This window comes from Sminthopsis crassicaudata, chromosome X (assembly GCF_048593235.1).
Source record: "Sminthopsis crassicaudata isolate SCR6 chromosome X, ASM4859323v1, whole genome shotgun sequence".
NCBI classification, from domain to species: domain Eukaryota; kingdom Metazoa; phylum Chordata; class Mammalia; order Dasyuromorphia; family Dasyuridae; genus Sminthopsis; species Sminthopsis crassicaudata.
The window spans coordinates 46,752,336-46,779,452 of record NC_133623.1 but is presented as its reverse complement, the minus strand read 5'-3'; the positions used below and the strand labels follow the sequence as shown (position 1 = coordinate 46,779,452).

The window sequence follows — 27,117 nt, the reverse complement described above, 5'->3', positions numbered from 1 at the left end:
GCACTTTGCTCTGCTGGGCCTTTGTACTTCAACTACAGCTCCTTTATTGGATTTGGCTTGTTAGTACCTTGTTCTGCTGGAATAGTTTTTGAGAGCACAGGGTCACCGGGGAAATAAAATTTTATCCAATTGATCTTTAAAAAAAAAAAAAAAAGTACTTGTTTTCCTTGAGTATGGAATCGATGTAGTAAGAGTGAGACCTGAAAAAAAGGAGCTGTGCTTACGTGTGTGTTGCCTATGCGTGTGTACTCCTAATAATCTCACCGATAGATGGTGAGGTCCTCTAGACATTACTGTTTGTTGGGGAAATTGTGCTGATTGCCTCAAAATTGCCCAGCATCAGAGGCCCTTTTTCAATGAGCCGTATAGTCATTCAAAAAAAGCTCAGCCTAACAGTTTGGAGAATATAAACCAAATGGATGAAAAAATGCTTCTTTTCCAGATAACATGCAGTTGGATGGCCTGAACATTAAGTCGGTCCATTAGCACATATATCCAATACCCCTTATTGGGACTGCTGACCGACAGTGACTGGAGCCCAAGAGGAAAAGAGTGGGTTGAATTGCATTTGGGAAATTGTATGGTGCTTTTAAAGACTCTAAGGGGCTATTTGGTTAAAAAACTATTTTTTAAAGACCCATTTAGCATATACTAGAACAGATTGTGGTCCAGAGGAGAGAAGTGTCATGAGGGATATTACTGAGTCAATGGGATGATCAGAAAAGGTGTGAGTGATTTGGAGGGAGGCTTCCCCGGTATAGTCAGAGGGGCACAGAGAAAAGCAAGAAAGAGTCCACACCTTTTGCAGATGGGGTGAAATCCCTGTGCTGAACCTATGTATGGGGAGGTCGTAGAATAAGTAACCTGAGATGGGCAGGGGGGGCTCATTTGTGATCAGCACCTTTTGAGAGGACACCCCCACGTGTTGGTGTATTGAAGGAGTGACTTTGGACAAGTCACTTGTTCTCTGAATGGAAAATGAAGGGAAGCTGAGCTAGCCGAGGCCCCTTTCCCATGGGACGCATTGTGATCCTAGCACCCATTCTCAGGGCATTTCCCCCTGAAGTCCGGGCAAGGGGCAAAAGAAGGTCACAGGGGGAGAGTTTCTCCATCCCCGTGGGGCTTTCCCTACTGGCCTGGAAAGTAGGGGAAGTTGAGTTTGCCGAGGCCGAGGTTCAGGTGTGCCCTCGGAGCCGGCGCCCGCTCCAGCTACTGCCCCTAGAGGTGACCCGGCAGTCCCTCGAGGCTCCTGGCCAGAGTGCCTCCGTCCCCAGCTCCATTGCCTGGGAGCGGTACGGGAGCCCGAAGAGCTGAAAGGCTTCGCGTCCGGTCCTGTGTGGGGCCCGGCCCGTTCCGTTTCCGGCCCCGTTCCCCGGAGGGCCTGGGCCAGGGGCAGGGCTCGTCGCTGGCCCGCCCTTCGCCCGCCCCTCGGGCCGGCCAGCCCCCGCTGGCGCCGCCTCCCAAGCTGCCCAAAAACGGCGAGGCGCCGGCGGACCGCATCACTGGAGTCCGCGCTGCCGCACCGCGCCGCCACACGCAGTGCCGCGCGGCCCAAGGCGAGCTCTGCCGAGGGAGGCAGCGCAGCGCAGCCGGACGGCGGCGGCGGCGGCGGCGGGCGGCAGTTCTAGCAGCTGCGGCAGCAACAGCGGCGGCGGCGGCGGCGGCGGCGGCGGCGGCGGCGGCGGCGGCTGCGCAGGGGAGCTCTCCCGCTCCCCCTGCTCGCGCGCCGTCCCCGGGGCACGCGGACTCGGCGGCTGAGGAGGCTGAGGCGCCCGCAGCCGCGCAGCGCCCCCTCACCTGCGCAGCCCCTCCCCTCTTCTCCGTCCCGGGCCACTCACCGGCGACACGCCGCGCTCATCCGCCCCCCCAGGCCGCGGTGCCGGCGCCGGCGCCGCAGCCGCCAGGGCAGGCCCGCGAGGGGAAGCCGGCCCGAGAAGAACGCGCCGCCGCAGCCGCCGCCGCCCCCGCCATGGCGCACTCGCCGGTGGCCGTTCAAGTGCCCGGGATGCAGGTGAGGAGGGCCCCAGGCCGCCAGGGGCGGCCCGATGCGGCCCAGGGGGCCCAGGGGCGGGGGGGAGGGGGCTTTCTCGGAGGCCTCCCCTCAGGGAGCTGGGCTCGGGGGTGGGAGGACTCCCCGGACGAGGGGGCGTCCGACGGCAGGGGATGGGATGCGATGGAATGGGGCCCTCGGTCCCCGAGCACCTGCGCCCGCTGGGGGGAGAAGGCAAGGTTGGGGGCTGCGGGCAGGAGGACTGCGGCAGCCCCTCGGTGGGGGGCTCGGGCCCCCATGGGCCTTTCCCCCAGGGAGTCAGGGCGGGCCGGGCCGGCCCTGGGGTGGTGGAGGAGACGCTCAACTAAATGGGCTCTTCCTGTGGGTAGAATGAGGTGGCTCTCCCCTCTCTTTTTCCTTTCATTTTGGAGCTACTGCTCCAGCTGGGAAGCCCTCATCGCTCTCTCCAACTGGAAAGCCCCAGCTCCTGCCCGATGGAGGGGAGCCCTTCTCCGCCCCCCTACCCCCCGGCCCGGCCCAGCTTCCTAAGGGACGGAACTTTGTGCCCTGGGTGGGACGGGACGCGTGTGCAGGACAAATGTGTATTTCTACCGAATCATTCATCTTGCGCCTTCCCCTCCCTTCCTCCCCTTGACAGGAAAAAAAAAAAAAAAACAACCCACAAACACCTTCGCTTTCTTATAAAAGCAAAGTTGTTAAGCCTTAGGAAGGCAGTCGAGGAAGACTTTTGGGACGTTGCATTTCTGACTACTTAGTAAATGCCATCCAAGTCTGAACTAGTTTTTCTAAATGAGCATAAACCTCTTCCCTAAACGCTCCCTTTCTCCCCCCTCCCCCCCCCCCCATTGCTTGCAAAAGTCTTCTGTGAATAGCTGAGAGGCCAAGAAGACGAAAGTCTCCATCCCTCCTCTTATAACAATAAGAAAACTTTTGAAAGTTTGGAAAAAATGTGTTGGAGTAGTAGGCACCCCCCCATTTCCAGTAGCATTCCTGACCATGAGTTTGCAGCCACCTGTAAAGTTTCCTTTAAAGTTTTATTGAGGTTTGAATGTCGTTTAGTTTAGTACTTAATCCTCCAGGAACCTGCATAAAAGAGACTTTTTAAGTCCTTCAGAAGGAAAAGTCATTTCTATTCTCTCTCACAACTATATCTATCCATCTATCTATCTATCTATAATATAAACTCAGGTTTTACCAGGGTCTCCTTATAACTAGGCCTTTTTGATAGATTCAGGGAGAGTTTAATGCCTAATCTCAAATTTTTACTTCTTATTTTTTTAGAAAATAAAAATGGGAAATAGAATAGATTAAGCTCCCCAAACTATAATAGGTAGGTAGCTTCTAAATTGCTCGGTCAGTTCTTTTGTAAAACATGATTTCTGCTTTAGTCTATGGAAACCTTGTAACAATTCCTTTTTTTATGTCTGTGATTGTTGTTACTGTTTGTAAAGTTTGGGAGTCTCAGAAGTTCAAGTAAGTGTTGAGGTACTCTGGTGAAGTGGTTTCCAAATCGCTTTAAACTTGTCTTACAAATTAGTTAGCCACTCATCTTCAGTGTTTGTCCTGTTAGCTGCTTTTCTAGTACGTAAGTGATTTATATTAATAATCCTTTTTTTCCTCAATTACAAGCTGTGCCCCTTCCTTTCTTCCCACCGAGATTGTAGTCGTAGGACTCTTGAATTGATTTTCACCCTCAAATTGGTATTAGGAACACAAAAAGAATCACTTATCTGCCTTCTTCTTTAATGAAATTTTAACTTCTCCAGTCTTTCTACTACCACTCCCAACATAGTTCTTAAGCTCTTGCTTTCCACACTCAAGTTTGTACACTGCCCTAAAAATAAATATCTGACCACATGAGCATAACATAAGTCCAGACTACTTTGAATATTCATTGTGTGATGTTGTAGATGCAATACTCACATAGCAGGAAGACCATTACTTTGTAAAAAAAAAAAAAAAAAAAAAAAAAAAAAAAAAAAAAAAAAAAAAGCCTTAGGAAGATGTAACCAAAACAGTGGGAAGAAAGTTTCAGATACAGAGTGCTAAAGAAACTTTAAAGTTAATCGTATGTTTTAGAACCTACATTAAAAAAAAAAAAGGAGCGAGATAATTTTTCTTATAATTTTCTCCTTTAAAAGTATTTTCTAAAGCAATTTAAGGAAGTTAGGACCAAGAATCTTTTTTAGAAAGTCATCAGCGTCCCAAAAGTCTTATTCCCTTGACCCCAAACTGGACATTGAAATAGAATTACCTGTTCTATCTATTAAGTCAATTCGGCATTCCTGACTTTCAGACAAAGGAATTTGTGTCACTTGTTTAAAACCGGGGGAAAAAAAGTTTGAAGAAGACACAGGAATCATTCCGATTCTGATACTTTAGGTAGCAAACCTCCTGAAACTTCTTTTTCCAGTATCATTCAAAATACAGACACAGTACTTTATTTTTGGTACAGTCCTTTTAAATTGTAATTTTTTTGTTAGCTACAAGTGGAAATATTTTTTCCTATGTTAAGAATCTCAAAGTATAGTGTTGCTTTTATTATCAAAACAATGTCTTTCTACTGCAGTATTGTTCCTATAACCTGTGTGTGCTAGTCTATACATAGAGATACTTTGTGTACCACAACTTTTCTCTTGTTCTTGAGGCAACATGACCTAGTGGTTATGGTTCCAGGAATTAAGAAGACCTTGATTTGAAGGCTGCCTTGAGATATTTGCTGTGTGACTCTGGGCAAGTCTTGGAGTTTGTTTTCTGTTCTGTTAAATGGGGGGGGGGGGCAGTAATTAGGTAATTATGGTACAAGGTTAAAGTGGGGAATGTATACAAATCTTTCAAACTCTCAAGCTCTATATAATTTGGTGCTGGTAAAAGGAGCCAAAACCATGGTCCCTGCCCTCAAGGAGCACACATTCAAATGGAAAAGGCAACAGGAAAAATATTTGAGCACATACCAAATACACACACACACACGTATGTAAATGGAAAGTCATATCAGAGGGAAGGCACTGACAACTGGTGGCACTGAGAACGGTCTCCTCCTGCTGCAGGAGGCTTGGCGCTCAGGCAGAGGTGATGGAGGAGAGCATTTCTGCCATGAGATACAGCCAGTGCATACAGGAGAAGAAGTAGGCCAGTGTAGCATGTGTGCAGGGGAGTAGTAGAAAAAGATTAGAACAGTAGGAAGGTGCCAGGTTTTGAAGAGCCTTAAATGGCACACTGAGAATTGAATAATTGATCCTGGAAGTGATAGGGAGCCACTGAAGTTTATTGAGTAGAGAGGCGGCACAGCTCCACTGGAGGAGAATCATTATAACAAGCAAACAAGAAGATAGGCAACGAGTTGGCTTCTGTGGGCCAAGTGAGGCATCAAGGATGACAGATTATTATTACCCTCATTTTACAAATGAGGAAACTGAGGCTGATAGGTCAAGTGCCCTGTCTAGGGTCATGTAGGTAGTGTTTAAGACACGATTGGCATTTGGGTTTTCCTGCCTCCAAGTCCAGTGTTCTACCCACTGAGCCACTGGCTTGCCTTTGGTGGGGAGAGCTGTTTTGAAGGATCAAGTTGGAAATTAGATTGCAGAGGGTTTAGAAGAGTAGAAGAAAAGAGAGACCCAGACAGCTTTTCTGCTGTTTATTCTCCTGCCTGTCTTACTGAGGCTCTTCCTAAGTCTCTCTGCAAAGCTCTGTCCTTGGACACTGATCTCTCTGTGTTCTTCCTGAATGATCTCATTCCCACCAGAACTTAAGTTTTTGTGCTGATGATTGTCAAATGTGTGTTATATGTGTATTCCTATATAAAATATATGTAAATCATATGTAAATATACATACCTACACACGTATATACATACAAAAATATGTATTTCTATATACTTATTTATATACATATACACATATATAACCTATACATATATTTTACATACATGTATTTCTCCATATCTATTTGTATACATATATACCCGCATATATAATATATACATATATTTCTGTTTACATACATATATACACATATTTCTATATACCTATTTATATATATTTATATATATATATGTATATATATGTTTCTATATACACACATATGTATTTCTATATGTATATAAATTTGATAACTAGTCCTTATCTCCATCTCTGTATTTGCGGCTGCCTGTTCTCTCTATAGGATGACCTCCAGTTTGGCATTTCCCAAATTAAGCTCCTAATCTTCCCAAATTACTTAATTCTGTTAGTGGCCCATTCTCTACAGCTGAAGACCTCCAAGTTAACTCTGATACATCCCTTTCCATATTGCTACCTTTGTGGGCCCCCTTCAGATGTCACCTTTTCCAGGAAGCCTTCCCTGATCCCCTCAGTTGAAAGTAATCTCTCCTTCCACTCACATTGATACTACCTTCATTAAATGTCATGGCTTCTATTCTGGAATATTTCAGTCCCATCCTAACTGTCCTCTCTGCCTCTAGTCTCTCCCTTCTCTTCATGCAGATACTCCCAGGTCTGATATTCCCTTGCTTAGAAATCTTCCGTGGGGCTCCATGCTTGTGTGTGTGTGTGTGGGGGGAATGCTGATTTCTTAGGCTGGCAGTTAAAGGCCAGTCCAGTTGGCTCCAGCTCCCTTTCCAGCCTTATTTCATACCACAGCCCCTCCAAACTAGAATACTAACTGTACCCTGATGTTTTCTTCTCTCCTATCTCTGTGCATTCCTGCAGGCAGGAGCCTCGGCCTCATCTTCCTGGAACACAGTAAGCACTTTTGATAAGTGATTTTTTGATTCATTCATTTCATTCATTCACATTTCTGTTTGTTGAAATCCTTCTAACCCCTGAAAGTTCAGCACTCCCTCCACAAAGCCTTCCCTGCATGCATTTGAAAGTGGTGGCTCTTCTCTCTAATTCTCTTGTTGTACTTTGTCCTTGTCCCATGCATCATTGTTATTTGTAAATATAAACTCCGTCTCATTCTCCCCATTGTGTTATACAGACCAGGAGTGAAGAGACTGATTTTTCATTTTTGTCTCTGTAGGCCTAGTGGGGTGCTTTGCATATAGTAGGGGCTTTAATAAGTAGATATAGATTTACTTTAGCCTGGTCTTTTTTCCCCCCTTAGCAGCTTTATTCATTTTAACGGGGATAAGTATGTAAATCTTGTTTTGAATATGGTCACTACCGTGATTGGCGGAGATTTTGACCAGTAGCGCAAGGCTAGCTGCTTCACAAGCTGAGAAGACTAGTAGGATTAAAGGGGTCATGGATATTGCCAATATGTGGAAGTGGGTAATTAAGAGAGTTATAAGGATAAAAAGGGACAACATTATACCCTCTAGGCATAAGACAGTAGACATTAGGTGGGACCGATAAATTAGGATTCCTATAAGGGCTAATAGGAAAGCTGTTTTGAAAAACAGTTCTTTGCTAGAATGTAAAGTTGTAATATGGGATTCATTTCGAGCATTAACTTTTATTCCTTACTATTCGATAGAATATCTTCAAGGATAAGACGAGAAGCCTTTGTACTCTTGGCTGTTAGAGGTGGTTCGGTTCTAAAATGGTTATTTTGGGGTGTAGAATCAAATCTTACTTAAGGATAATATTAGCTAGCATTTATATAGCATTTAGCCTATGTTAAGTCATTTGACTCTCACAACAAGCCTGGGAGATAGTTGCTATTATTATCACTATTTGACAGTTGTGGAGACTGAAGCAAACAGGAGTGAAGTGACATGTCCGGGGCACCAAGCTAAAAAAAAATGTCTGACAAAAAATTTGAACTCGGAGCCAGCCCTCTATCCACTGTGCTACCTAGTATCCTACTTCCCATTCTTATAATGCTTAAAATTTACAAAGTGCTGTGAAATTTCATTTTACTTGATTTCCACAACAACCTTGTGAGGTAGCAACTGTCTAGCACCCAGGTTCCCCAACCCTGTATTATCCTTGATTCCTTCCTCATTCTCACTCAGCTCACATACTTGGTCTGTTGTGAAGTCTTGATTGTTTCTGTCTTTATGACCTCCACACACAGTGCCCACTGTAGTTTAGGGTTTTCATGTCCTCTCACCTGGAGTAATGGTGATCCTTCCTGCCTCAAGTGTCTCCCTCTCCAGTCCTTCCTCCACTTGAAGTATCACTCTGCCCAAGCTGCTACCTCTCTGCTTAGTAAACTCCAGAGGATCTCTGTCACTTCCAGAATCAAATATTCCATTCTATTTGACACTTAGAGCCCTTTCAAACCTGGTTCTCCTTCCTACCTGTCCAGGCCCCTCCACACCAACTCAGCTTAGCTATATCTGCTAGCACAGTGTCTGGCATGAAGTAAGTGCTTAATGAATGCTAATTTCCCCATCCATCTTCTATGTCCCTGGATATCGATGTGTGGCTTCAGCCATTAGAATGTGAGCTTCTTGAGGGCAGCACCATTGTTTTGCTGCTTTGGTATCCTCAGTGCTTGCTACAGTGCATGCTACATGGTAAGCTCTTAATAAATGCTTGTTGATGTATCCTGTCTCACCCACTAGAGTCCTCAGACAGAAACTGTCTTGCTTTTTTATTTTCTATATGTTCAGCATATACCTCAATTATCTGCAGTTTCATTGGTGTTGCTCTGTATTGCAGCCTTTATTGCCAACCTTTTTTTTTTTTTTTTTTTTTGGTCTCCCTTTTGGAAGTCTGGTGAACCCTATGGACCCTTTTGCCAACTAATAGTGTTACCTATATTCATTCATAGTTGAAAGAAATGCAAAATTCCCATTGGAATGGAGGGTTTTAACCAAGGTCCATGAACTTGTCTTTAAAAATATTTTGATAAGTGTATTTCAGCAGTAGTTTCCTATATGGTCCTATGTATTTTGTTTCATGCATTTAGAAGGGTCAATTAACTAGGCTTTGCTAGATAGACCACTACAGGGTTCCACATTACAAAAATGGATATTAGGGGGATAATATTATAATATATATATATATATATATAATAAAAAAAAATGGATATTAGGGACAGCTAGATGGCATGGTTGGCCCTGAAATGAGGAGGATCTGAGTTCAAATCTAACCTTAGACATTTAATACTTTCTAACTCTTAACCCCAATTGCCTCAGGAAGAAAAAGGATATTAGTAAGCAGTAACCCAAGTTAGAGGTTAATGAACATAAAAATGTAATTTCCCCCTATCCGTGTTCATGGACCCTTCTAAAATGAATGAGAAGGTCTTCTAGAATTTGTGGTTGGAAAATCGGGCACCTTAGAGCCAACCTGGCGATGATCCTCTCAGGATTTAGCTAGCTTAGTTGTTTGACAAATACTAAATATTTCTTAGGTAGCTTGAATTTAGCTGGACTTTTCCAAAATCAGATGTTAATCCTATTTTTGTAGTTTGTTTTTCTGAGTCCTTTTCCTTTAGATCAGATTTGCAATTCCTGAATTCTTGCTTCATAGTAGGAGTGATATAAAAGTGCCCAATAAAAAGAGATGTCTTATGGATATTATCCACTTATATGTGCTCAAAAACATCTCAGAAAGATAGCCTAGAAATAAGCCAGTTGTCCATATACTGAAACTGATATCTCTGACTTCCTTTGACCTTTCTTCTTTCTCCAGTAAGGTGAGAGATTAACCCTAGATAACGCTGGAAAATAACCTAACTTTTTTGGGCTTCCATACCCAGTACTCTAAGCACTCTATAAATGCAAGTTGTTGGTTGGCTTTCTTTTCACTATTACTTCATTTCCTGTGATTTTTTTTCAGAGTTTCTTTTTGCTCACTTCCCCCTTCTACCCCTTCTACCCCTTCTTCCCTTCCCTGTTATCAAAACTTACCACTTAGAGGGTTCATTTTTTTACTTGGTTTTTAAATTAGAATGGGAGTGATAAACGACTTAACCTTTAATGAGGGGTGATCAAAGTTAAAATAGCTGTCCCTTTCAGGTTTTTGCATTTTTTAAAAGTTAGTCTTACTGGCTGGTGGATTTTTTTTTTATTTTTATATTTCAAATTGGTAGTTCTGATGGCCATGGACTTTGTTTCCCTATACCCCCAAGAAGTCACATGGTGAATCCTGCATCTTTCTGTATATTTAATTTGCCTTTCCCTTCATCTGTACCCTACTGGGGTAGAGACAGAGGTTTCTTCCCCAAGTTGCCTTTGGGCCCCAGCACATTAGTTACTTTGCCTACCTGTAGTATTCTCTCCTTTTGGTAGAGAGAGCTAAGGGGTTTGAAGAAAAGGGGGTTAAGAAACTTCAATGTATTGTAGATCAGTAAGTAGAATGATTAATGTTCATAAAGGAATCAGAATAATAGTAAATATGGTTTAGATCATGATAACAAAATTAGAATGAAGGTATGATCTGTCACTAGAAACTTGCAGTTGAAAAATGAAGAATGTACATGAGAGATGTGCATAAAGGATAATGGCTTAGTATTCTTATTTTTTAAAAACTCAGGCTATAATTATAAAATCCCATAGAAGTAAAGGAATTGTTTCAGTGTGTGTTTCTACTGATGAGGGGCACAAATTGTTGCCTCTGTTCACTCTCCTTATTACTGAGTTAGTGTGACTGGTTTTGTTTTCCCTTTCCCCTAAAGACAAGGGAAACATAGTCAAATCTAATCAATTTAAAATGCCTAGAACTAGAAAAACAGACTTCAAATCAACTGGAGTTGGATTATTCAATATGTTTATTAATGAACAATATCTAGCTGAGGCATCAGTTGCTTTGAATAACAAACAACCTCCAAGTATCAACTTAAATCAGGCTTTACTGTATTTGAAATTCATACTTTATTAGATTTGTTAGGAGATTTCTAGCCTGAGATGTAATATATTGCTCTACCATGTTTTCATGCCTGATATCAGTCTTAGGAGTGAATATTTGGCAGTTGGGAGAAAAATACTTCAAAGATATCTAGATTCATCCAGAAATATTTAAAGACATTTTAAAGTATAAATGGCTAGTGCCATTTTATTTTCTCTTAAAAAATTGGCATTGGGCTGTATCACATTACTCCAAGAGATATATTATCTTTAGCCAGGATTTTACTTAGTAACTGTTTAATAGAAATGAGTGTTGTGGGAGAAGTAGGCAATATCTAGAATCAAGTTGGTGAACAAGTTGTTAATGCAAGCAAAAGAAAAAAAGGCCAAAGGTCAATCATTTAAACCATAGATTGGCAGTTTAGTGGTGAAGTGGAGAGAACATCAGCCTGGAGTTAGGAAGACCTCTGTTTCCTCATTTGTAAAATGGGAATAATCACTACCTTCCCAGGGTTGTTGTGAAGCTTACGTGAGGTAATAATTGTGCATACACACAGTAAGTGCTATATAAGTGTTAAATATTATTATTATTCTTTATAAGGACCTAATTTTTCTATAACTCTTTACCTCATCATTTCTGCCTGCTGGAACTAGGAAGGTCTCAAGACTATGGAATCATTTCCTATTACCTGCCTTTCCTTTAAGTGGAGGCAAGAAGTACACTAATCAACAGATCATACATTCATATTTTGATTTGGGGGTAGAAAGTTTTAACTTTTTCTCCTAGTTAGGAGAGTAGCATTAAAAAGCTTTGCTGCCTTATAAAAGGAAACATTTAAAATCTATACTTATATTCCCCTGGCCTCTTGGTACTAAGTATCTTCAATGTATAGGGAAGAATGATTAGCAAACCCCATGAAATTGGACCTGTGTGTATGTATATTTTATATATATATATATATATATATATATACATATATATATATATATACATATATATATGCATGTAAAATTGTTGTTCATTAATGTACATGAAATATAAGGGATTACTTAAGACATTGGTTTCAGAATAATCATCCTAAATATCTATATGATAGATACATTTATAGTAACTAATTTTTCATGCCTTTTTAATACTTAGTATTAAATTACTGGACTTTTACTCAAATCACTTCCATATAGGGTGTTGTATATCAAAATTAATTATTTGTTGAATTTGAATTGGTTATTATATAAATTGTATTTGACAAGTCTGATTCTTTGCTCAATTTTGCCTGTGGAAGCTTTTATATTTTATAGTTGCTCTGAAGATAGTACTTCTGATAATTATAAGTTAGTTTAAAAGTTAGCAAAATGAAAAGCTGCTGTACAGCATAGTTTTGGTATATGACTTTTGAGTTACAGAAATACCTTCTCATTCTTTTGGTGTAGGCATTTCAGAATACAGATTCTAGGGTGGTGGGGAACGTAGAGGAAAATGGAGCCTTGGATTCTGCTTTTAGAGACAAAAGAAGCCTTGTACCTGAAGGATTTCTGTTCATAACTGCTTATCCCCTCCATGAAAAACTGTAACTGCAGCTGAAAGAGAACCTTTCCTCACCCTTTCTATCCCAAGCTACACAAAGGGCAAAGAAAATGACAAAGTGGGATTTTGACTAGTTATTCAGTGAATTAATATGAAGGTTTTAGTAAACGTGTTAGTTAAAAAAACAAACAAACAAACAAAAATCACCATGATTCTTGGTAATAAAATGAAACTATCTAATCCATACCTCACTTTTCTGTGACTCATCTCTGCAAAAGTTTGGGCACAATGATCTTTTGATGCTATTAAGGAAGCCTTGCTTAAGGAAGGAAGAGCTAGTTTTTTAAAGTCAGAGGATTAGCAAGTTTCTTAATTTATTGTGCTAACATGCTTTTTTTTTTTTTTGGTAAATTAAACATTGTAAAAGGTTTATAAAGAGTGTTTTTTGGTTGGAGGAAAGTTAGTGAGAGATGGGAAAAGAGGTGACATCATAGGGGTGGTGACTTCAGCTGCTTTTCTACTTAAGATGTGTTGTTTTGGCTGAGTCTGTCCTAGGCCAATAAATTGTTTCTAGACCTTTAAGACTGTTTCGTGTGGCCTTCTTTCTCTATAGTCAAAGTGGATTAGCACTCATTAGCCAGTGAAAATTTCAGAATGTTATTGAATTCTGTTAGGCCAATATGGGTAGTTAGTTAGGGAAGGAGGGCAGATAGAAGGTTGAGGAGAAGGACCCTAATTCACTCCCAAGTGTCATGAATTAATATTAATATCACTGTTATTTCCCCAATATGGGCCTTGCTTGACCTTAGAGGTTTCCCTCAGGGAATGACTAACACAGCACTTGAGCTCATTTCAAGGTCGAGTTAATATCTCATATAGTTCCTTGAAGAAATTTGCCTAATGACTTTTTAACACTATTTGGTTAATGCTGTGGAGGTGAAGGGATGGTGGTAATTTAATTACTTAAAAAAAAGAAAAAGAAAAACCTAAGCAATTCTAAATGTTAAAAATGATTTTCTGCTGTTGCCTTTTAATAAGCAATTATAACTAAATGTATTGTTTTTGGTGGACTATATATGTGTATATACGTCCACATACACACATATATTTTTATACACACATATACACTTAGTTTTAAATCGATGCATTGCATGAATTGGTTGCAAGTAACCTGTAGGGATTTTGCTCGATTCCCATCTTTTTAATCTGTGCAGCAGAACTGGAAGGTAGTACTAATTATAATATGTGTTCTTACCTGAGATTATAGTTTATGCAGTAGAAAAGAATAACATCTTTATAAAATGTGAACAAGTTAGCCTTCAGAATGATTTAACTTTTTGTTGCATCATAGACCTTTTCAAAATAATTTAATGTTTATGCCACAGTGTAATATGCTTAGTATAAAGCAAAGAAAAAAAAAGAACAAAACAGAAAACCAAGCCACCACTCCTCAACAAATACATGCATATGTAATGAGAAATATAATTCTAGTAAATTTGGGTGAACTTATAAAACATTGTCATTCCCCCCCCAAAACACTTGACAGCCACCCCCACTTCATTTCCAAGTTAATTTGAATTGCATCTGCTTTAGCTGCTTGCTCCCACATGGAGAGTAGAAATTGTTAATTTCGAGTATAATTGATTTGCTGCTGAGAGGTGGCTAAGTTAAAACATCTGGCACATAGTGTACAAAAAGAGGCCTCTTGAAAATTTGGATTTATGTCTTCTATAGTAAATAGAATGTGGTCTTTCTTGGGATGAAGGTGGGCCTTGTTGAGTTGTTTTTCCACTAGCTTGGCAATGGGGTTTCATTGGGTTTATTCTCCCATTTCCTTCTCTGGCCATCGGTACCTGGGGAAGGGAGGAGGGTCAGGGGTATACAATGTGACTATAGAACAGTTTTTCTCTATGCTCAACTGACTCATGATCAGTTCTCAGATGGATTATACTTTGGCCTCAACACAATACTTAACCAAGTGAGCCAAAACCTCTGGGCTAAAAGAAGTAAATGTTATTAATCTGTTTCACCATTCTTATTGAAGTTAAGTTTTCTGTAGTTTGCTACCACTGATAAGTAATTTTTTAACTTTTCCTTTTTTAAAAAATTTAGGATCTAGGAGATTTTTCTAGCTGTTCAAATAAGAAAGTAAAGCAGGAGGGAAGATCATAACAGCATTACATTTTTTAATCAGCATTTTAGAGTAAAGAGTATTTCTATTAGGGAAGGAAAGTGAATAGGCAGGCAGTGTTGTGTCAAATGTAATCACATTTGCCTCTTCATTGTAACAAATGAGTGTCTTCACTCCACAATTAGCATCTTGGGCACTTTGTCAGCAGTAAGAATAATAGTATTAATCAAGGCTTTAAAATTATTAGATTACAGCATATGGAATAATTAGGTTCTAGATAATTTAGGCTCCTTGGTGATTTAAGAGGGTCATAAAGATACAGGAACAACCTTCTTCCTCTCCCCCTGCAAAAAATAAATAAATAAAAAGGGGAGGGAAAAAAAAACTGCCACAATGTAGTACTTGGAGTTTGTCGACTATATCTTTCTTTGCCTGTCATCATTTAGTTAAGAAACCCTGTCCATTTTTTTGCTCCTACAAAATGTCTCACTTGCCTCACTTCTGCCATCTGCTCCTAGTTCTACAGCCTCATCATCTCACATCTGCCTTCCAATAAGTAAGTTTCCTTGGCTAGTACAGTTCATCCTGTACCTTGTCAAATTAATCTTCTTTTAAATATTGATTTCATCTTATCAGTCTCCTCAAAAGTCTTCACTGACTCCCTGTTTCCTACAGTTTCAAAACCTAATTCTTCTGTCTTATTTTCAGTGCTGAAAAGTCAAAGGAGTTGAGAGAAAGCAGTGAGGGTTTAGGATGGATTCAGAAAGGCTTCCTGGAGAAAGTGGAACTTTGATTAGCTTTCAAGGAAGAGTGATTGGAGAAGGTGATAGAGGTGAGAGCAGTTAAATTACCAGACTTGATGGGGCTAAGGAGACCTTTTCAGAGCATAACATAGATGATTCTTTGGGCATATTATTGTTAGGTAGGAAGTTTCTTCTTAGGCGTTGATTCTAGAGCTGGTAGGGACCGAAAACTGATAGGGTATGGATCAGCTCAGGTTCACGATCTCATTATCTTGTAGTGTAGCAAACTGCCCAAAGCATTTTAATTACTCTGTGAATGAATGACAGCTTAGTTTCAGTGCCAGTAATCTACAGTGGTAATGAATGCACTTTATAGTTTGCTTCTGCCCTAAGCTGAATGGGCTTCTTTGGGTTTATAGCCCTTTTCACCAGTCAGGTATGCTAACAGCCAGAAATCATTCCTTTTTTGTTTTTTAAAGTGAACATTTCATAAAATCTTTTTCCAAGTGTACAGTCTAACATTTTGGGGAAGAAATGCTTCCCCACTCCCCCGGTTTCTTTCATTATGGTCCACATCAGTGTTTTGTTCACATGTGGAACTCTCAGTACAGAAATTTCTTTCACTGATGCTGACTGATAAAGAGACTAGGCCTATGGTCTCACCACCAGTTTGTGTTTGAATCAAGTTTTGAAGTCGGGTCTTCTTTCTGATTCCTAGTCTGACTTTTCATCTACTGTGTCTTCTTGATTCTGGATTTTATTAAGACTATTTGTATATGTTATTAAAATAAAGTTTTCTCTGCAAATAGCTCAGTACCTGCACATTATTGAATATTCAAGTATAAATACTGTTAAAATTAAGTTCTGTGTTTAATTACCTTGTATAAATTATCATCTGTAGAGTACCTTTGCTTTTTCAGTATGAATTGAGGGGGAAATAGAGAGGTACTTATGAATGCTTCTATTTTATAGGCATCTTCCTTCACACAGAATTCCTGATGTTGCAGATTTTCTGAGTGACATGGAAATACTTTTCTTAGGATTATGATGGTATTTGCTTTTTTTAATAAAAAGTTTTGACTCTTAGTTAAAAGTGATTATTTATACCTGACTTAGTAGCAATCCTTATTTTTGATTGAATACCTGATTTGTCATTTGGGGTGTTTTAGTGAAGTGAGCAGGTTTTAGCTCCAAGCCTTAGGGTTGGACAAAGTGAATCTCCTGGCCAAATCTGAGTAGGGGGAGGTTGTCCTACTAAATTCTGGTGGGATTCAGAGTATTAAGAGTGAATGGAATTGAAATATATGGAAATATTGGTGTGGAGGGAAGAGGTATAGTAGCAGGTACACAGATGCAGCCTTGTAACTCCCCTGGAAAGTGGAAATAAAAGAACATTTTAGGTCTGTTGCTTAGCATGAAATATGATATTCATGGAGCATGGAGAGAAAATGAGAAAAGGACCAGAACACTCAGAGAAGAAAAAAATTTGTTATTATGGTATGGATGTAGAGTGATAGCTAAAATTCAGGGTTCTGCTTCCTAATTAATACAGTATGCTTGATCACGTTAGGCCTGGACTTCTTGTGGTTGGTTATGCATTTAAATCTCAATTGTCCCTTTGATTAATCTTACTTTTGATTTCTTTGTGACCTTAGACCTCCTGATTTTTTTAAGTTTTATAAAGATTGGGAAGTTTACAGTTGCATTTAGTTGGGTCTTCACTGAGTGTGTGTTTAGAGAGGGGAGCAAAGCTTTAAAAGATAAACTTGATATTGTGAAGTTAGAAACTGATTGAATTCTCAATATGGCAGTCTTAGTTTGTGTTTTGTCTTAAAGACTGTTATTAACATCAAGTGAATGTTCAGTAACACCAAACCTCACTGATATTTATTTTGATAAATTACTAGAGCAGTTGTATGTAAGACAGACACCCAAAGAAAAAACAGACAGCCCCCTTTTTTTGAGAAATAGGTATAGTCATCCAAATTTAAAAGCAAAAATGGATCAACATTGTCAGAATTAGTGTGCAGATTTTGAAAATTCCTTCTGTCTAATTTTCAAGGAAAAAACTAAGAAGCGCCTACATACTTTGACCCCATTTTTTTTTCAATTTTGACATTGTAAGTTAGTCTAAAAAAAATGCTTGTCCTGTGATATTCAGGTTGACAAATACAAAGGTCCCAATTATGCATTGAAAATGAATGTTATATATTTTTACCATGTTTAATATATATTGGACTACTTGGCATGTAGGGGAAGGGGGGGAGAAATTGGAACACGAGGTTTTGCAAGGGCTAATGTTGAAGAATTGTCCATGCATATGTTTTGAAAAATAAAAAAAACTTTAGTAAAGTAAACAAAGAAAAGAAAATGAATGTTAATAGAAGTTTTTACATGTTTTGTTTATGTAACTTTAGAAATGAAGTTTTTTTTAAAGGGAAATTATTCTGTTACTCTCCTCCTTCCTTTCCCTCTTCCCCTGCCCTAAAGACTAAAAGCTATCTCCCATTCCATAGCACATTGTGTTTAAATCTTGATATCTGAGGCCTGAGACAGTATAGATAAGATGTGGTAATGTGGCTGGTAATTTTTTCTGTCAGAATTCTAGTATTATTAAGTCCTTTCGCCCTGTATAATAATAAAAGATCTTGGATTCAAATCATATTTCAGATACTAACTGGCCTCTAAGATCCCTTTCAGCTTTGACTTGTGATTCCATTAAGATGATCATCATCACTAAGAGATGAGATTTGGGGTGAGGGCAGAAGGTCCTGAACATTTTATTTGCTGTGTTGCATTTTGGAGAACATGTGTTGTATTTAGGTGACTCTCCTGGTTGTATTTTGTAGCCTTAAACAGCTTCAGTGCAGTGTACCCACCCACATCCTCACTTCTTCCTCTGAGGATAGAGATTGCTTACTATATATTTGTGGTTCATGTTCTTAGTATCTAAGTAGCATCTAATGGTCATGTGACCAGTTTCATCCTCACTTTTGATTCATGCAGTAGTAGGATGGTGGCAATGGGAGGTAGCTTGGTTCAGGGCAAAGACTTCCATTCGGAGTCAGAGGAGCTGTTCACATCCAGGTGACCTTGGGAGCATTCAACATGTCTGATTCTCATCCTGCAATATGAAAGGTTAGACTACATGCCAGATAACTCCCAGCCTTTCTGTCTCTGATCTCTCTTGGTGATAGAGAGAAAGGAAGGTGGACAAAATTGAAACTTGCTTTGGTTTCCATATTTCTCAGTCTTTGCTTCCTAGCTGCTTTCTTTATGAGCCCAGTTAGCTGCCTTGACCTGACCAGCTCCTGACCGTTTGTGAGAAACCTCATCTTGGGTTTCCTCCAGAAAAGTCACAAACATAGAGCCACATAAACTAGGCAGTGCTTTGGCATCTCTCATTTATTTCAAGTCGTGGGCCTGTTTTTGAGAGGAAGGTGATTCATTTTTTTTCTCACATTAAGGATTTTAGGGAACTTAAGATCAAATAATGAATCACTTCCTTTCATTCGAGAATTCTGTCCCATGTTGACTTATCTAACTGCAAAATAAGCTCGGTTTCCTACTTTTAATTTAGGGAGTTGGTTTTAAGGGGGATTTGGCTTTTTTTAAATGCTTACTATTGCAGCCTTCTGGAAAGGAGGGGAAAATAATGGGTCCGTATTCCAAATATGAAGAGAGGTGGCTTGAGGTATCACAGTGGCTGTAGAGGCAGGCATAGAGGGATCGGAGTCCCATCTCTTAACACTTACCAGCTGAATGACTCCAGGCAAGTCACTTCACCTTTTGATTTCCTAGGCATTTTGTCTAAGACTGTAGCACTTAAGAGAAGGTCCCTGCCTGCATTCATTGGTGGAATGAGTTTCCTCATAGGGGAGGTCCCTACCCTAGGTCTGAAGAGCCCCCAAACTGGGGCAGGTTGAAAGGAACAGCCACAGAGAGCTCCCTATTCTATGCCGGTATTTAGAACTGCACAGAAATCAAAATGTGCAGAACTTTCAGTTTTATAAGTATTATAAAATAATAACTTTAATAAATGTGCTAGGCACTGGGTGTGGTTGGGGGGATAGAAGATATATCATGTAGATTAGACCTGCTTTCTGCTCCCCTGAAGCTTAACCTATAGTGGGAAGGGAGAGGCATATGATGTACACAGATAACTGGAAGAGAGGCACAAAACAAAGTGCTGTGAGCCCATTATTGAATGGAAGGGCAGTCTAGGAAGCCCTTCATGGAGGAGGTGGCATTTTCAGTGGCCTTTAAATGTTGGGTAGGAATTTGACAAGCAGAGAATGGGGGGAAGGGAAGGCATTCTAGGTATAGAGAACAGAGTGACCAAAGGCCAGAGGCAGGAGTGCACAGGCTATGTTGAGGGGACGACAAAAAAGTAATTCGGTTTGCTTTGAGCGTAGACTATTAGAGAGAGAAAATAGTAGGAGATAAGGCCCATTGGTACCAGATGGGATGCCTTGAATGGCAGGCAAAGGAATTTGAGTGTTATCTGGGATTCGGGGGGGGGGGGACAGCTACTCAATATTTCTTAAAAGAAAACTGATATGACAGGATCTCTGAAAAAGAACAAGAATGGTTTGTCCAGTAGGGTGGGAAGGGCGGGTATGGCGACAGGGGAAAGGATGGAGGCGGTAGTCCAGGTGGGCATTGCTAGGGGGCGTCAATGGCAAGAGAGGGACTGAGAACTGATGCGCTCTTTCCATTGTGGCTCACTTCCCAAGATAACTCCAAGATTTCTGACATGAGAGACTGACAGAAAAGTAATGAAGGTCTCAGGAGAAGCAGGTTTGGGAGAAGAGATGAAACGAGTTCAGTTCTGGACTTGACTGGTGAAGTTCCTACACATGCTCACCTGTGGCCAGTCAGGCTCAGCATTGCCAGAGAAGTGAAAGATTCCATGGCCTTTGTGTTTGCCTAGACTGTGTGCAGACTTGACCTGTTCTTTTGACTTGTTGGTTAGAAGCCTGCCCAAGGGGAAGGACAAAATACAGAAAATGGGCCCTAAGCATCTAGAGGGAAGGGATTTTTGTTTTCCTCACAATCCCCAACACCTAACAGTGGCTAGCATATAATAATAAAAAATAGCTAGTGTAAGACACTGGGCCAAATCAGTTTGCAAGGGTTATCCCATTTGACCTTACAACAACTCTAGGAGGTAGGTACTATTATTATTACTATTCCCATTTTACATTTGGAAAAACTGAGGCAAGCAGAGGTTGTGACTTCCCCAGAGTCAACACAGCCAATGAGGCTGAATTCCAACCAGGTCTTCCTGTTCCCAGGCGTCAATCATTTTCTCTCTTTCATCATAACTCTCTGGTAGCACCCCCTATCATTCATTGTTGAGTTGAAAAGATTTCCCGTGTAAACATCTGATCCACAAATGGCTTGTACATCTAAACAAATGATTGTATTTGACTTCTTTGCTCCTCTACCTGCTTATCCTCACACTCTAGCTGCCTACTGAATTGAAAGCAATGAAACTTGTTCCTGCTTAGAACTTTCTGAAAAATTACCTGAGAGAATATTGTCAATTATCCCTTTTTTCTTCAAATATGGAGTTCTTTGAAGTCTGAAAATCAGAATGAGAAGATTATTAAGACCAGTATATATTTTTGTCCTAGTTGAACAATTTCAATGCAAAACTATCCTGTACTTAAATAATTGCTACGATAAATGTGGAAATATGTTTAAAAGAATTGCCTGTGCTTAACCTACATTGGATTACTTACAGGCTAGGGGAAGGGAAGAGGTGGGAAGGAAGGGAGAAAAATTGGGAACACGAGTTTTTGCAAAGGTGAATAGTGAAAACTATCTTTGCGAGTATTTTGAAGGTAAAGGCCTATTATTATAAATAAGATAATTTCTAAAGAAAATATTTAATATTTGAGGAACATATTTAAAAATAGGAATGACAAAGTAATTGGGTATAAAAGCAGGCTTTGAGGGGTCTTGACCTCTGAATTCATCACTCGGAGGAGTCCAGATGTTACTTAACAGATTAGCTGAAACTGAATACTGTGAAACCGTGTGTCACAGGCAGGATTTGAACACTCACTGCCTCTAAGGCTTGGAAAGTTCTCTTTATTTTCAATAATATTGCCGAAAGTGAAACTACTGTCTCGTGTACACAGAAAATATAGTCTTAAGTTCCATGACTTTCATGTTTTGCCTCTGAGAACAGGCAAACATCCCACTGGGGGCGGCAGGTCTTTGAACCTGCTTTCTAAGTGGGTGTGGCAAAAGAAAGAGGCCCCCTTATGAGCTGATAAATGTTATTATCTAAAAGGAAGTGTGTGACTATTCAAAAAGTAACATGTAGTCTTAATGTACTTATAACTCGGTATACACACAGTTGAAGAATTCTGGTTTTACTTAGAATTTGGAAAATAGCATTTAAGAGAGAAAAATGAAGGTAAATGCAAATATTCCATAAAAGCAAGCACTCTGGGCTCTTACCCCTTCAGTGACTCCAGCCACCATCTATGGCCTTGTTTTTACAGAAAATGTCTTCTGAGTTCCAAAAGAGCTTTGCGAATAATACTTGTTCCCTAAAGTGGGCCCTGCCTATATTTCTAAACACTAACCCACTTGTGTTAGCTTAGGAGAATCATTTTCTCTCTTTCATCATAACTCTCTGGTAGCACCCCCTATCATTCATTGTTGAGTTGAAAAGATTTCGCGTGTAAACATCTGATCCACAAATGGCTTGTACATCTAAACAAATGATTGTATTTGACTTCTTTGCTCCTCTACCTGCTTATCCTCACAATCCTAATCCTCCACAACTGCTTGTCTTGGGAAGTAAAATCAAATATAATTTTTATTTGAGTGAATTAGGTTTTTTTAAAATTAATTTTATAATTATAGCATTTTTTGACAGTACATATGCATAGGTAATTATTTACAACATTATCCCTTGTACTCCTTTCTTTTCCTAATTTTTCCTCTCCTTCCCTCCACCCCCTCCCCTAGATGGCAGGCATTCCCATACGTATTAAATATGTTATAGTATATCCTAGGTACAATAAAATCAAATATAATAAAGACAAAAGTAATCAACCTTTTACATCCTCATCATTACTGTTATCATTAGAATTGTACATTAAGGTTTGCCAAGAATCTTCTCAGAAGTCCTCTTTAGAATCTCAAAAAATAAGTCTATTTCACTGTCTCTTTTTCTAAAGTTTTTGTGACATATAATTTGTTTAAAACATACCTCATTCTTTTTTTGGTCAACTTCAAAGATTAATAGCCATAATTTTTTAAAGTCTTCTATTCAAATTAATTTTGTTTTGTCAAGTTGATCAGTTCAACAGTGCTGTTTTGCACACAAGTCCCCTTGGTTCTTTCTCTAGGATCTGGGGTATAGTTGTCTAGGTCTGTATTTTGTATGCCCCACAGATTGAATTGTGGCACCTAATTACTCTTGTAGCTGCCCATTTCCTGCTATTCTGTCACTCCTTTTTCCTTCTTCTAGTTTTTTTATGTTATCCTCTCTCCCAAACCTGGCTTCAATCTTAGGTATTACCATAAACAAATAAATAAGTATTTTCTTTTTTATGAAAAATTTTTCTTTAAGTGATATTATAAGCAAATCAGAAGAACATTGGATAGTTTACTTCTCAGATCTGTGGAGAAGGAAGGAATTTGTGTCAAAAGGAGAAGTGGAACTCATAATTGAACACTAGATAAATTTGATTATATTAAGTTAAAAAGTTTATATACAAACAAAACTAATGCAGACAAGATCAGAAGGGAAGCAGTAAATTGGGAAATCATTTTTACATTTAAGGGTTCTGATAAAGGCCTCATTTCTAAAATAGAGAATTGACTCAAATTTATAGGAATTCAAGCCATTCTCCAATTGGTAAATGGTCAAAGGATATGAACAGACAGTTTTCAGATGAAGAAATTAAAACTATTTCTAATCACATGAGAAGGTGCTCTAAATCATTGTTGATCAGAGAAATGCAAATTAATACAACTCTTAGATACCACTATACACCTCTCAGATTGACTACGATGACAGGAAAAGACAGGGACAAATGTTGGAGGGGATGTGGGAAAACTGGGGCACTGATACATTGTTGGTGAAACTGAACGGATCCAGACATTCTGGAGAACAATTTGAAACTATGTTCAAAAAGTTATCAAACTGTGCATACCCTTTCACCCAGCAGTGTTTGTTTTGGGACTATATCCCTAAGAGATCTTAAAGGAAGGAAAGGGACCCACATGTGCAAAAATGTTTGTGGCAGCCCTTTCATAGTGGCAAGAAACTGGAAACTGAGTAGATGCTCCTCAGTTGGAGAATGGCCAAATAAGTTATGGTATGTGAATATTGTGGAATTGTTCCATAAGAAACAACCAGCAGGATGATTTTTATTTATTTATTTATTTTAATTTATTATTATAGCTTTTTATTTACAAAACATATGCATGGGTAATTTTTCAACAGTGACCTTTGCAAAACTTTCTGTTACAACTTTTCCCCTTCTCCCCATCCCCTCGTCTAGATGTCAGGCAATCCACTATATGTTAAATATGTTAAAGTATATGTTAAATCCAATATATGTATACATATTTATACAGTTATCTTGCTGCACAAGAAAAATTGAACCTAGAAAGAAGTAAAAAAAAAAAACCTGAGAAGGAAAACAAAAATGCAAGCAAAAAATAACAGAGAGTGGAAATGCTATGTTGTGGTCCACACTCATTTCCCAGAGTTCTCTGTCTATGTGTAGCTGATTCTCTTCTTTACTGAACAATGGAAACTGGTTTGAAACATCTCATTGTTGAAGAAAGCCACGTCCATTAGAGTCGATCATCGTATAATCTTCTTGTTTCCGTGTATGATGATCTCCTGGTTCTGTTGATTTCACTTAGCATCAGTTCATGTCAGTCTCTCCAATCCTCTCTGAAATCATGAAAATCCCACCATGATGATTTTAGAGAGGCCTGGAGATCATTGTACACGGCAGCATCAATATTATATGATGATAAATTCTAATGAATGTGACTCTTTCCAACAAGGAGATGATTGATGCCAGTTCCAATTATCTTGTGATAAAGAGAGCCATCTACACCTAGAGAGGACTGTGGGAACTGAATGACAACATAACATTCTCACTCTTTTTGTTTGTTCACTTGCATTTTGATTTGTTACTCATTTACTTTCTTTTTTTTTTAATCTGATTTTTCTTGTGCAGCAAGAGAATTGTGTAAATATGTTTCTACATGTTGGGTTTAACATGTATTTTAACATCTTTAACATATACTGGATTGCCTGCCATCTAGGGGAGGGGATGGGGGGGAGGAGAAAATCTGAAACACAAGGCTATGCAAGGGTGAATGTTGTCAAATTATCTGTGCATATGTTTTGAAAATAAAAAGTTTTATAAAAATTTTTCTTTAGCTTTTCATTTTCAAAATATATGCATAGATAATTTTCAACATTCACCCTTGCAAAAACTTTGTATTCCACATTTTTCAAGTATCTTCTTTTATAAAGATTAGATGTGATACCCTGGGTGTAAGACTAGAGAGACACATGGGGGTAAGGAACCTGTTGTTATCGTAGGGTCATAGGCAGAGAACCAGAGGTTCTTAATGTTTCTGTGTTTCTTGGGCACCTTTGACAAACTTATGTATGGATTCCTTATCAGAATTATGTTTTTAAATTCATAAAGTCTGTGTGATTACAAAGGAAACAGCTCTAGCTCTTTCTCTCTTCTCTTCTCTTGTCTTCTCTTGTCTTCTCTTTTCTCCTCTCTTTCTCTCCCCACATACACATACATATATATGCACATACATATGTAAAGATGTTATTTGCTACCCTATCCAAGTTTGTGCCCTCACCATGAAATCTACCCACAGATCCTCAGTTGGAAATGCCTGATAGAGCTATGAGGAATATTAGTATAGAATCCTCATTAGTTATGGCTGTTGATTTTTTTAAAACCTTGGTTTAATATCAAAATTATTTAGAGGAATAATTCTAATTTTTCTTTCCCAAATCCTGTCTTTCATCTTTAATGTCCAAGTTGTTTGTGTCCTAATGTTTAACTTAGAATTATAGCTCTGCTTGCCTATAGTAAGTGATGCTGCCAGGTAGTAGGCTCATTATTTTATAACCGCTTCTGGCTCTTATAAGCTATATTTGGCCTTTATTATTATTTGTCCAAAGAGAAACCAGTGAAACTCTATCCTTTGGACTTCCTGCCTGCAGTTCCTTCCTGAACAAGTGCTTCTTGAGGATTAGGGTAGTGAAAGCTACTGTCCCCACATTACATCTATAACAAATTGCTTGGAGTTTTAAGGATCAGAATAAGAGACTAAATAGGTAAGAAGGAAGAAACCCCATCTCAGGTTGGACTTGGGTTTCAGCCTTACTGTGGTCCACATTTAAACACGGACTAGCAGAAGGGTATTAATTTATCTCTGTGGTTCTTCTACTTCTGTGCCATTACTCAGGGCTTAGGGTTGCTTCATGGGACTCTAACCTCTAAGCTGTACAAAAGACATCGTTCTCCCATACCACAGATAGAGAGAGGCATGTGGGCCCAGATAAAGCCCCTATCCTCCATGAGACTTAGCTGCTCACAATCCCCTTCTCTGGCAGAAACATCTAAAGGAGAGTGACTCAGTTCAATTCCTTTTTATCTAGTCCTTCTGGCTAATCTTATTAGGTTTCACTCAAACCACAGTTCTAAATCCTTCCACTAATATTTTTTTCCATCCCAAAAGCTCAGCCTCTTTATATTAACAGGCTTTTGGGGAGAAAGGCAGCATGGTTCATATGAGAGGAAATCTTTGGGGAGATAAATAAGTATTGGGTTAAAAGAAACCAGTAAGTATAATATTTTAGTTCTGAAAAAATCCTATTGCCATGTTATAATAATGTCCAAGGGTATCTTTTAAAAATGAATTGTCATGGGATTTTTAAGTGCTATTGTCATGTTTAAGTAATGCTCTTTAAACCCAGAGAGCTAAGGGGAGGCCTCTGTGGTGAAGTGGTGGACTACAGGTACAGAGTGAGGCATATACTATCAGTTTGTTTTATTTTGCTTAACTTGGCCTTTTTGGTAACAAAGGGTAAGGTGAGGGAGGTGGATGCTGTTGAGTAATAATAGCATTTTTATTTTAAAAAAAAGAAACACTTTTTCAAAAAGAAGCAGCAGCAGCAAAGGAATATAAAAGGATAAATAGGCATTTCTAATGTAAACAGAGGTATTTTTAAAAAATCAGTACTAACCTCCAGTTTTATTGAATCTTTTAATATATAGGGTGGAGAAGGAAACATACCTTATAATCTCTAAAATTTGTATAGAATCATTGAATAAACATTTATTGAGTGCTTAAATAACACAAAATTCTTCTGAATATTTAAAAAAATCATGAAGTTACAGAATATTAAGATGTTGTGAAGATTACTGATAAAATGTCATATTAATTTGGGACAGATAAAAGAAAATGGAATATCATCTCATGCAAAAAACACTGGAGCTGGAGTCAAGACTTGGATTTGAATCCCAGTTTTGCTACTTCCTCACCAGTATGAACTGGAACAAATTATGTGACATGCAGGCTTTGGTTTCTCTATTTGTAAAGGTGAGAACTTTGCCAGGCAATCTCTATAGTTGCATCTGCCTCCATAATCTTACAAGAATTCAAAATTGAAAGGGATTGCAGTGGCCACTTAATCCAACCTGGACTCTAAAAGGAACTGTCACTAAAAGATGTCCCAGAAATGAGGGGGAGTCTGCTGTGTTCCAGGGCAGCCCTTGGTCTTGGGAAGCCTTTTCTGGTAACCAGCCCAAATTTGCCTTTTTCAACTTTATCCACTGTTACATTGATTTTACCTTCTGGGGACAGAGAGAACAAACCGAATCTCTTCCATGTGTTGGCTTTTAATATCTTTGAAGGAAATTATCCTCTCATCCCCCT

At 39.3% G+C, this 27,117-nt stretch overlaps 1 protein-coding gene across 2 annotated transcripts in view; it reads left to right on the top strand.

Moving 5' to 3' along the window:
* The first annotated feature begins 1,680 nt into the window (after positions 1 to 1,680).
* Positions 1,681 to 27,117, top strand: part of STK26 (serine/threonine kinase 26) — a 53,653-nt gene continuing 28,216 nt past the window's right edge. Inside the window, exons 1-2 of one of the 2 annotated variants that reach the window (XM_074277723.1) lie at positions 1,681 to 2,011; positions 6,721 to 6,753. In XM_074277723.1, the coding sequence (XP_074133824.1) occupies positions 1,970 to 2,011; positions 6,721 to 6,753 (75 nt within the window). In that variant the 5' untranslated portion in view covers positions 1,681 to 1,969. The remainder of the gene's footprint in view (positions 2,012 to 6,720; positions 6,754 to 27,117) is intronic. The other variant, XM_074277724.1, reaches the window with a different exon arrangement.